At 45.0% G+C, this 12,312-nt stretch overlaps 1 protein-coding gene across 1 annotated transcript; it reads left to right on the top strand.

Moving 5' to 3' along the window:
• Nucleotides 1-2,076: 2,076 nt before the first annotated feature.
• Nucleotides 2,077-3,267, top strand: LOC111411120. The gene is made up of 2 exons (XM_023041681.1): nt 2,077-2,618; nt 2,784-3,267. The coding sequence occupies exons 1-2, from the start codon at nt 2,077-2,079 to the stop codon at nt 3,265-3,267; spliced, it is 1,026 nt and encodes a 341-aa protein (XP_022897449.1).
• The last annotated feature ends 9,045 nt before the right edge of the window (nt 3,268-12,312 follow it).

The following is a 12,312-nucleotide window of genomic DNA, read 5'->3' as shown; positions in this document are numbered from 1 at the left end:
CGCTTTCGATTGAATTTCTTGAATCGTGGAACGTGATAGGGCTGCTTTAATAACTGCTTTGATAACTACACTTCTTGATAACTACGACGCTTTATGTTTGTTAAGATCTCGGGCGACTTGAAGGTTTGGGCGAGAATAGAGTAACAGCTCAGGGCGACTGTATGGAACTCCATTCGCTCAGATTCTGGGCGAATTGCAAGCTTGGGTGATGGCGTTACCGCGTTCTTGGCCTCCCTATTTGGGCCTTCATCTTAATTTGTTTGATTGGGTTTCGTTCTTTGGGCTATCTGATTTGGGGATCCTCCAATTGGGCTTCACTCCTTGGGCCGTTTGATTTGGGCTGAATTTTTATGTGTCAACAGTTGACAAGTCACTTTACTTGTCCCAAGATTCCCAAAATATATTATAGAGCCAATCCCTTCACCGTTCATTTAATTACTTACCTGATTCTCGACCAATTTTAACAATTCGTACAGCAATATTTATAACGTCATGAGAAACATATATTATCGCATCTTGATCATCTCACATCGTGCCTTATGTCCCAAATATGACAATTACCTATCTAAGATTTAAGGTGACCTTGATTTACCGAATGAAAAGCTTGAATCTTTGTTGATACTAATTCTGACCTTTTCGATATCCCCATTGCTCACCAAGTCGACATCCAATATCTAGATTAACATAATTTTCTATCATATCTCAATGTAAAATTCATCACCTAGGTCAAGGAGTAGAAGACTGACACCATATAACTATTTTAAAATCTCAATAATTGAATGCACCATTTTAAAAGAAAGCAATTGAGGAAATTGATGCAAATGAAAATGTAAATGGTATGTGATATGGGTTGGTAGAAGCAGCCACCCTCAAGGACAAGTAAAGCAGACCACAGCACACCGATGCAAGGCCATCGACCCCCATAGGGCATTCTACCACTACACCCAGGGAGCGCTCTATCACTACGCCCTGGAGGCGCTCTACTACAACCCCCAAAGGGTGCTCTACCACTATCCCTAGAAATCATTCTACCACTAAGCGAAGTCCTCAACGGGAATGATATTCCTTGTCCAAACACTTAGCCATAAAACATTTAATGAATTGACCAAGTTCCATGGCCGCTGATACAGGTACAATCTTCAAGCGGGAAGTTAAGGACTCATCACTCAGAACGTGGGTGTAGTGGGAATACCATCGTGGGACACGTGGCACCACAACTGCCCAGCGGTTACCTAGTGCCTAATATCTATAAATACCCCCGGATGTGACACAAGTAAGGGATTTTTTTTCTTTCTCTCATTCTCCTTTTAGCCATCTGAATTTCAAATATATTCTTTCCAAGTCTAAAAACTAATTCTCACGCCGGAGGTAAAACGGGGGAGAAAGCCCCGCCTTCATTTTTCAGGTCTTGCATACTTGACAGAGTGGTGGAAATGCCAAACATTACCGGGCAAACAAAAGGGTGTTGAATCACTGTCCTTTCATTGGCGCCGTCTGTGGGAAAATTCATCTGAACTAAAAAGCCATGTCAAGAAGACGAACAAGAAGTGATACTCGCCTTGTTGGGAACAAGGCGGAGACGGAGTCGAAGTCAGTTGCAAGGGGTCATGAACCACCACCGCCCCCGTAGTATGTGACGCAGAGTTAATTCAGCGCTTTGAAAAACCAATTGGCAGCAATGATGTTGCTCTTACAAGACCAGTCGCAGAGAACCACCATCCATCATTTAAGCCCGACGGAAGTGACGAATCAACAACCGCCTCAAGCGCCACCCGCGGTTGTCCCACCCATCTCTCAGCGGGGAGCAGGAGATGCGGGAGCCCCAATGACCGTAGCTCAACAGCCCCCACAAACCATGGTAGACCTGGAACGAAAAATGGAAGAAATCATGTCCCAGAAGATAGACGATGCGTTGTCCAAGAGAAAGGATAGGCGGAGACAGATGGTTTTGGAGGAAGACCCGTTCGCCCCAGAAATCATGGCGGTCCCTTTGCCTAAAGGCTTCAAACAGCCCATGATTGAAGCCTATGATGGAGTCACGGACCCGCTTGACCATCACGAACCTTCGTGGATCTGATGAGACTTTATGCCGCCCCGGACGCAGTGATGTGCCGATCCTTTCCCCCCACGCTCAGGAGGGAGGCTAGGGACTGGGTAGCAACCTTGTCCCCACGCTCCATCAAGTCATTTGATGAGCTCTCCAAGAGCTTTGTGGCTTATTTCCTAAGCAACAAGAAGAAGAGGAAGACAACCATTGTGTTGATGCAGGTTGTACAGGACAAGGACAAGTCATTGCAGGAATACTTAGCTAGGTTCAGCTGGGCGACTCTTGGCATTAGAGACCTGCAAATGTCCGCAGTGGTTATAGCCTTGATGAATGGAACGCAAAACCGGGCCTTTAAGATGTCACTCTCCAAGAACCCCCCGGAGTCGATGCATGACCTATTAAAGAAGGGAGACAAGTATGTCGATGCGGAGGAAGCGAAGAAGGTAACTAAAAATCTCAGGGATGGAAGGGAGAGGGAAGCTAGTAAGCGAAAAACATATGACAAGGAAAGGCACAATGATAAAAATAAGTGGAAGAATGAACGCACGAGCAAGGGTTATGTCCAAGACCGGTCAGTCAGGCAAAAACGAGAGGAGGTCAAGACACCTACCCCTTTGAACATTCCATGAACAAAGTTATTGATAGAGATACAGCACATGAAATAGCTCGAATGGCCCAAACCAATGCTAACCCCTTTGGGCAAGAGAAATCAAAGTAAATACTGACATTTTCATAGAGATCACGGGCATGATACCGAAGAATGCCGACAGTTAAAGGAAGAAATTGAGCGCCAGCTGAGACAGGGGCTATTGGCGAAGTATGTGAAAAATGATAAGGGCAGGCAAAGGGCCGAAGGTATACCCCCACCAAGAGCAGAAGTTATAAACATGATCATCGGAGGAGTAGCATCGGGCGGCGACTCGAATTCAGCTAGGAAAAGCTATGCGCGTTCAGTAGGGGTCTGCTCTATTCAGAAAAAAGCAAGATTCAACCAGAGTATAACTTTCGATGAAGAGGACTTGATTGGTGTAACACACCCCCATGATGACGCCTTAGTAATAGTAGGTGATATTGCGGATTTTGACGTAAAGGGGGTGTTAGTCGATGGAGGGAGTACGACAAATGTCCTCACCTGGGATGCCTTCTTGGGTCTGAAAATCCCCCAAGAAAAGTTGAAGGTGGTGACTACCCCCTACAAGGCTTTGGAGGGGCAACAGTGATACCGGAAGGGACTGTAGAGCTTTCAGTCACGCTTGGGACGTACCCAGTGATAGTGGTGATCGTGACTAATTTCTTGGTTATCAAGACCCCCATGGCTTACAGCGCTATCTACGGCCGGCCATTGCTAAATGCAGCTGGCACGGTCCCATCGACATACCATCAGATTATGAAGTTCCCAACCAGCAGGGGGATCGGGAGCGTGCGAGGAGACCAGCATGCATCAAGAAAGTGCTATGTGGATAGTATACAAGCCAAAAGCCCACCATCAGTCATGATGCTGGATGTAGAACTCCCGAAGGAGCGGATCAAGCCACTTGATATGATTGAAAAAATCTTTATTGCCAAAGGAAAGGAGTTTCTTGTTGGAACAGGTCTGGGATCCGAAGAGAAGGAAAAATTGGCGAAGTGTCTAGCCGATAATTTGAATGTCTTCGCTTGGAACCCAAAGGATATCCCGGGGATTAGCCCAACTATCGCGCAGCACCGCCTCGGTGTCCAACCAGGGGCTAAGCCAGTGAAGCAGAAAAAGAGAAACCTTGCCCCTGAGAGGCTGGCTGCAGCCAGAGTAGAGGTGGAAAAATTGCTACAGGCGGGTTTTATCCGAGAGGTGCAATATCTCGAGTGGTTGGCAAATATTGTACTTGTGAAGAAGTCAAACGGAAAATGGCGCATGTGTGTAGACTATACTGGTTTGAACAAGGTATGCCCAAAAGACTCATACCCACTTCCCAGAATAGATCAACTGGTAGACGCAACGTCGGGTCACGAAAGGCTCAGCTTTCTAGATGCATTTTTGGGGTATCGTCAAATTTCAATGGCTGAGGCCGATCAAGAGAAGACGTCATTTATCACGGACTTCGGCACGTACTGTTACACAGCTATGCCATTTGGCTTGAAAAGCGCAGGAGCAACGTATCAGAGGATGGTGAACAAATTCTTTCGTGGGCTAATCGAAGGTTTTGTAGAAGTCTATGTTGACGATATGGTGGTCAAGAGCGCCAGAGCCGATGACCATGTGGCCTGTTTGCAGAAAGTGTTTGACGTTGGCCGACAAAACAGATTAAGATTCAATCCAGAGAAGTGTGTTTTTGGTACCGAAGGGGGAAAATTTCTAGGTTTCATGATCACGCAAAGGGGCATCGAAGTGAACCCGGACAAAATTCGGGCAATCCTAGAAACGAAAAGCCCCACCAGTAGGAAGGAGGTTCAGAGGCTAACGGGGCAGGTAGTGGCCTTAAATCGTTTCATGAGCGGGGCGGTGGACAAATGCTACCACTTCTTCAAAGCTATAGGGGGCTCCTCCAATTTTGAGTGGACCCAGGAATGCGAAGAGTCTCTTAGGAACTTGAAGCAGTCATTACAAGAGCCCCCGATCTTGACCAGCCCATCTCCTGGGGACGTGTTGTGTCTCTACTTGGCAGTATCACCAAAGGCAGTCAGCGCGGTGCTGGTGAAAGAGTTCTCGAAGGCGCAAAAACCAGTCTACTATGTGAGCCAAGTATTGAGGGGCGCAGAAATAAGATACAGCCTGACTGAACAGCTGGTGTTTGCATTAATTGTCGCGGTCAAGAAATTGAGGCCTTACTTTCAGTCCCACACGGTGCAAGTAATGACTGACCAACCTATCAAGCAGATTCTACATCGGCCCGAGACCTCTGGGAGGTTGTTGAAATGGGCCATCGAGTTAAGTGAGTTTGATATCAAATTCAAGCCAAGGACAGCTATTAAGGCACAGGCTTTAGCAGACTTCATCATTGAGCTCACCACCCCGCCCGAGCACCTACCAGGGGAGCAGGCAGATTGGAAAATTTTTGTCGATGGATCTTCAAATAACGAAGGATCCGGGGCGAGGATCATAATGATAGGTCCGAATGAAGAAGAGTTGGAATACTCACTGCATTTTGAATTCCCTGCTACAAATAACGAGGTTGAGTACGAAGCAGTAATTACGGGTTTGGGATTGGCAGCCAGACTCGGGGTAACCTCAGTGGAAATTTGCAGTGACTCTCAGTTGATAATCGGGCAAGTGACGGGGAAATTCGAAGCAAAGGACGGAAAGATGGCTGCATATTTAATGGAGGTCAAAAACTTGCACAAGGTGTTCACCAAGTTTAAGATAACTAAGGTCACTCGAAAGGACAATGAGCGAGCGGACACGCTGGCTAAGCTCGCTTCAGCTAACCCCAGACGACAGCCTCACACAGCCAGTGTGCAAATTCTGCGACAACCTAGCATCCAACACGTAATCGATGTTATGAATGTAGAGAATGAGGAAAGTTGGATAGACCCGCTGTTTGAGTATCTCACAAAGAATAAATTGCCGGAGGATGCTCTCACAGCCAGAAGGCTAAAAGTTTGGGCGGCCTCATTTGCCATCATCGATGGGCTACTCTACAAGCGAGGCTTCACAATGCCATATTTGAAGTGTTTGCGACCGTCAGAAGCACAGGAGGTGCTAGTCGAAGTACACGCGGGAATTTGTGGCAACCACCAAGGGACGACCACCCTTGCGTTCAAAACGCTTCAACAAGGATACTATTGGCCTAGTATGAAGGAAGATGCTAGAGAGTTGGTGAGAAAATGCGATGCATGCCAACGCCATGGAAATCTGATCCACATTCCAGCCGAGCAATAGACGGCAGTTTTCGGGGTGTGTCCCTTCTTCCAATGGGGGATGGACATCTTGGGACCTTTGCCCCTGTCAAAAGGACAAAGGAAGTTCTTATTAGTTGCCGTCGACTACTTTACTAAGTGGGTGGAAGCTAAGCCCCTGGCCACCATCACGACTGCAAAGATACAGGGATTCGTCTGGAAAAATATCATATGCAGGTTTGGTATACCTCGGGTGATCATCACAGATAATGGAAAACAATTCGATAATCACAGTTTTAGAGCCTTCTGCACAAGCTACCACATCGACCACAGGCTGACTTCAGTTGCTCACCCACAGGCAAATGGACAGGCTAAAGTGACCAACCGAACCATATTATGGGATTTGAAGACAAGGTTGGAAAAAGAAAAAGGACTTTGGGCTGAGGAGTTGCCCAATGTACTATGGGCATATCACACTACCCCCTGAGAATCGACCGGGGAGACGCCATTCAAACTGGCCTTTGGGATGGAAGCCGTGGTTCCGGTTGAGATCTTAAGCGAGACAGGAAGGATGAAAGTCAAGCAACCCGACGACGCAGCGACTAGGGGAGAACTCGACCTCCTCGAAGGGGTAAGGGACAAGGCGGCGATAAGAATGATGGCTTATAAATGAAGAGCCGCTGAGTACTTCAACCGGAGAGTGAAGCCAAGGGTCTTCCAGCCAGGAGATCTCGTGCTAAGAGATGCAGCAGCGGCAGGACACCCCCCACCAAAGCTTGGTCCAAACTGGGGAGGCCCGTACGAAGTAATACGCATGCTAGGAAAGGGAGCTTACAGCTTGAAAGATATAAAAGGAAGGCCGCTAGGTAGACCATGGAATGCAGAACACCTCAAAAAGTATTACCAGTAGAATTCGAAATGTACCCGCCGGCTGTGCTTTTGTAAATATAGTGGATTAGGTTGCATTGTTTATTTTCTCTATGTAATGCCTCACGAAGGCACCCTTAGTTGTAACAATTTATCTTATTCAATGAAAGACCTTGGCGGTAACGGATGATGAGGGCGCTACGGAAGGGCCAGCCTAGCTGGGACGTCCCGGTGCGCCTACTGAGTTCACAAGACCAGGAATTTTTTATGCTAATAGACAACTTTGAAATCCACGCCATCCCACTAAGACATGATGTCGACGTAGCCTACGCGGCTATGTGGAGAGCCATGAAAAGTCAAAAATTGGCTAAGCCCTTAACCATCGAATCACCCCCTGCGGTCGACGTAGCCTACGCGGCTAGGTGGAGAGCCTTGGAAAGTCAAAAAATTGGCTAAGGCCCTTAACCACCAAATCACCCCCTGCGGTCGACGTAGCCTACGCAGCTAGGTGGAGAGCCTTGGAAAGTCAAAAAATTGGCTAAGGCCCTTAACCACCAAATCACCCCCTGCGGTCAACGTAGCCTACGTGACTAGGTGGAGAGCCTCGAAAAGTAAAAAAAAAAACAAATTGTCTAAGGCCCTTAATCGCCAAATCGCCCCCTGCGGTCGACGTAGCCTACATGACTAGGCAGAGAGCCATAGAAAAATATATATATGAACACTCTCCCGCACCATCAAGCAGTAAAAAGAAAAATAACATGAGAGACGACATTTTAAAGGAACCACGCATCCAGCGCCAATAATATCGAATGAAAGACATGTTTACACATTCGAATAATTCTTGCCCACATCCCGAGCAAGTAGGAGATAACAAAAGGCCCTTAACCACCAAATCACCCCCTGCGGTCGACATAGCCTACGCGGCTAGGTGGAGAGCTTTGGAAAGTCAAAAAAATTGGCTAAAGCCCTTAACCACCAAATCACCCCCTACGGTCGACATAGCCTATATATATATATATATATATATATATATATATGAACACTCCCCCGCGCCATCAAGCAGTAAAAAGAAAAATAACATGAGAGACGACATTTTAAAGGAACCACGCATCCAGCGCCAATAATATCGAATGAAAGACATGTTTATACATTCGAAAAATTATTGCCCACATCCCGAGCAAGTAGGAGATAACAAAGCTAAGCAAAAGTAAACACTAAAAACTAGCAAAGAAAACAACAACTAAGAAATGCTTCAGCTCAAAGGGGAGACATCCCCACTAACACCTTGTGATGAACAACCGAGTGATCTGGATGATTGAGCTACACTCTCCTTCCCCTTGCGCTGTGAGAGAAATCTATCCAGATCGGAGGGGTCTATAGAAGGATGCTCGGCCATAATCCACTCCTTGGAGAGCTTAATTGACGCTGACATCGCCTTTCCCCCGTATGAGTTCAAAGCCTTAGCATAATTGGACGATGTCTTATACTGATCCACAGCCGCCTTGAGATCTCCAGCATGCTCATCTGAGGCCTTATACCTCTCAACCGCCTCTTTAGGAGCACGAGCCAAAACAGAACGTAGGTTGTCGATCTCCGTCTCTTGCTCACGAGCTCGAGCATTCGACATCTCCAGAGATTTCCTTAAGGAGGATATTTTTTTCTTGTGGTGATGAGCCTCCTTTTTCTTTTCTTCAGTAAGAGTTTTCAGCTCTGAGACCAGGCGGCGATTTGACTCAGTGAGTCCAGTCTGGAGGGCCATCACCTAAAAAAAATGTATAAGGGGAAAAAGAGTGAAACCACGAGTTAAAATCTAACTTAAAAGGCAAGATCCAACATAAAAGAAATCTCGAAATGAGAAACATACCCTCTGAAGATAAACAGCCGCAGCCCTTTCAATGTCATCTGCGCTGCGCCCTGCAATCGGTCTGGATCGAGCGGGGGTCACCAACGACTTAAGCACCCCCATCTCATGATAGCCCCGGGTGGGAGGAAACCTAAAGTTAGGAAGCGAGTCCTCGCGCTCACAACGCGCACGACTGGGAGCTCCCGGCCTAGGAGCTGGAACCACATCACGAGGCTCATCTGAAGGCTGAGAAGTCTCGTTGATCGTCTGAGACTTTTTCCCAAGGTCGGCCCCCCTCCTTCTCTTTGAAGGGATAGGCAAAGGATCCACCTCACCCTCCTGCCCCTGGTCAGGCATGGAATCCATGACTCCTTCCAGATCAAGCTCGGCCCCTGCACATGTAAGTTGAAATCGGTTAAGATCAAAAGGTAGAGTACACAAAAAAAAGGGGGGGAGGGGGGAGAGAGGGTGGGGGTGAACATGAAAGCTTACCATCAACAAGGGTAAGACCCTCATCTCCTCCTGACAGAGTCCTCAATACCTCATCAAGATCAAAGTCCATACCTGAAACACACGTCCAAGCTCATTAGTCTCGACGAGCTAAAGGCAAAAATAATAAATGGACGTGTGTGCATGCGATAAAAAAAAAAAAGAAAAACAACATAAACAACCTATCGATTGGACGACTCATCCCCACTTTCAACATGTTCTTCATGGTTAGGACTGACCCTAAGTCAGGTGCAAAAGGCGGTACATCAACAAAGTCTTGGATTTGAGCTTCTAGAAAGGGAGTAACTTCTACTTGGCTATTGAAGAGATGAATTTGGGGGTGTCGCCAGTTTGTGTTAAAAGAAAACTGACCCTTTGAAGGCCGGACGAAGAAAAATCGGGACTTCCATCCGCTATTCGAATTCCTAAACTTAGGGAATTGCATAGGTACCCTAGTGGTAAAATAGACAAAGGCATTACATTGAACTAGCTCATGCATTTCGAAGACACACCTGAAAAGATCCATGGAAGGCAAAATTCCCTTTTTGAGATAGACATACAGAAAATATAACGCTTTTCTCCATGCTTTAGGATTAATTTGACTAGGAGTAAGGTGGAACTCGTTGAAAATCAACACAAAAAAGGGATGAATGGGGAACCGAAAACCCCCGTCCATAACATCCTTGTACATGGCTATCTCACGGGGGTCGAACCCGGGGAGCCTTTCTTTAGGACCAGGGGCTCTATAGACGTAATCATCAACCCGGTCATACTTAGCTAGACATTTTTCCAACTTACGTGGCGAATTATAGAGACTATAACTTTTTGGGATATCTAGGGGGACAACCTCACCGGTCGGGTCACGCCCGATTTCTAAATTTTGGCTCGGAGATTTAGAAGAACCGATGTGTCTCTTCGGGAGATTTGGAACAAACGGCTGAGAATCAATTGAATGAGTTTCACTATCAATATCATAAAGGGATCTGTCGGATGAAGGGGCGAGTCACTACAAGGGCGGATCGAAGGACCGGACAAGCCACAGGACTTAACGAGTGGCGGGGGACGGCCAGCCATAGGGCTGGCCGTAGGTCGACCAGCAAGGCTAGTCGGCGACCGCCCCCACGTGGGTCGGTCGGACTCCCTCCGGTACCCTCCGACGAAGGTCCAGTTGAATCACTACACCTCCCATCACTTTTTTCATTGGAAAGAGAAGAAAGAATAGTTTTATACATGACAACAAAGATGATGAAGAGAAGAAATTTAAAACAAAACCTTGGATTTAAAAAGGGAGAGGAAATTACCTTATAAGAGAGGAAGCCTAGGATGTTGAGAGGAAACGAAAGTGATTTTCTAGAATGAGAATTATCCCCCTTTTATAACACTAGAATTCAAACTTTTTGGGGAGGAATTGGAGGGAAATCTCCCTCCAATATTAAGACCATTGGTGAGGAGCCATGTGTACAGTAGAATTGCCACTCGATCGTGTTTATATAGTTTGATTTGCTAATACGAACTATTCCTTTCTCTTTATATATAAAAAAAAAAAATCTCAAACCAACCTAAAATTTCTACCCCTTGCCGAAAACATCGACAAGGGGTAGAGAGGCTAATGATATAGGTTGGTAGAAGTAGCCACCCTCAAGGACAAGCAAAGCAGACCACAGCATACCGATGCAAGGCCATCGACCCCCATAGGGCGTTCTACCACTACACCCAGGGAGCGCTCTACCACTACGCTTGGGAGGCGCTCTACTACAACCCCCAAAGGGCGCTCTACCACTATTCCTAGAAATCATTCTACCACTAAGCGAAGTCCTCAACGGGAATGATATTCCTTGTCCAAACACTTAGCTATAAAACATTTAATGAATTAACCAAGTTCCATGGCCGCTGATACAGGTACAATCTTCAGGCAGGAAGTTAATGACTCATCACTCAGAACGTGGGTGTAGTGGGAATACCATCGTGGGACACGTGGCACCACAACAGCCCAGCGGTTACCTAGTGCCTAATATCTATAAATACCCCCGGATGTGACACAAGTAAGGGATTTTTTTTCTTTCTCTCATTCTCCTTTTAGCCATCTGAATTTCAAATATATTCTTTCCAAGTTTAAAAACTAATTCTCACGCCGGAGGTAAAACGGGGGAGAAAGCCCCGCCTTCATTTTTCAAGTGTTGCATACTTGACGGAGTGGTGGAAACGCCAAACATTACCGGGCAAACAGAAGGGTGTTGAATCACCGACCTTTCAGTAAGAAATGCATGAATCATATTGACCAAATGTCTAATGTGAAATTTGGGATATTACAACAATGTAGTTAAATAGTAGGGAAAAATTTTAGATTTATGTGTAAAATATTTTATTACTGAATGTGTAGTAAAAAATTGATATTTAGATTAAAGAATTTTGAAATAATGGTCGTCAAACATGGCTTAAAATATGTTTAGTAGAATATTCTTTTCCCCTCAATTTATCTCTTAAAAATTTTCCCACATTATTTTGCTTCGAAACAATCTAGAGTATCGATTTTTGTTTATTGACCGAACACTGTATACGTTGGTTGGATTGGTGGATCAACTCAATTTAATGTAACTTTACAAAAGGTCATGTTTTGTTTGATTAAAAAATTTTATCAAGTAAAAAAGGGAAGTAGTTTTTATTTTATTTTTTAAATGAGGGTGAGTAATTTGGAATATAAAAAATAAACATAAAAAAAAAAAAAACTAACATTCTTCATTTTTTCCATCAAAATATATTTTTCAATAATAATTTGATCTCACTTTAATCACGTATTTTTTAATAAAATAATATTATACACAAGTTAATTATTTTATTTATTTTTTTAATCATATATTTCTCATCAATACACTATTTAAAATATATATATATANCGATGTCCTCTTCAATTACCACCCAAAATCTCATTATAACTCCAAGGGATTCGATTGAAAAATTGCCTTAAAATTCACCCAAAAAATCTGAAAATCTGGGCAGATTTTCAGAATTTTTGGACGAATTTTAAGGCAATTTTTCGATCGAATCCCTTGGAGTTATAATGAGATTTTGGGTGGTAATTGAAGAGGACATCGTGGGCTTTCCAACGGTATCAAAATTTGACATTTTTTGTGGTCGGAAGTTGTCGAAAATTTGCCGTAAAAGTAGCCCACTTATTTGAAGAGACGAGTGGTGAATGAGTAATTATATGAAAAGATGAGTGAGCATTCAGTAATATGTGAAAGATGAGTGAGCA

This window comes from Olea europaea, chromosome 15, assembly GCF_002742605.1.
Source record: "Olea europaea var. sylvestris chromosome 15, O_europaea_v1, whole genome shotgun sequence".
Lineage (NCBI taxonomy): Eukaryota > Viridiplantae > Streptophyta > Magnoliopsida > Lamiales > Oleaceae > Olea > Olea europaea.
Note: the sequence above shows the minus strand (reverse complement) of the source record. Positions and strands in the feature narration are given on the sequence as shown.

Excerpts from the sequence above, each read along its gene's own strand:
- LOC111411120 (XM_023041681.1), top strand. The coding sequence starts at position 2,077 with ATGAGACTTTATGCCGCCCCGGACGCAGTGATGTGCCGATCCTTTCCC. Across the intron at positions 2,619-2,783 it reads AAGGGTTATGTCCAAGACCG|AGATCACGGGCATGATACCG; the intron begins GTCAGTCAGGCA and ends ACATTTTCATAG.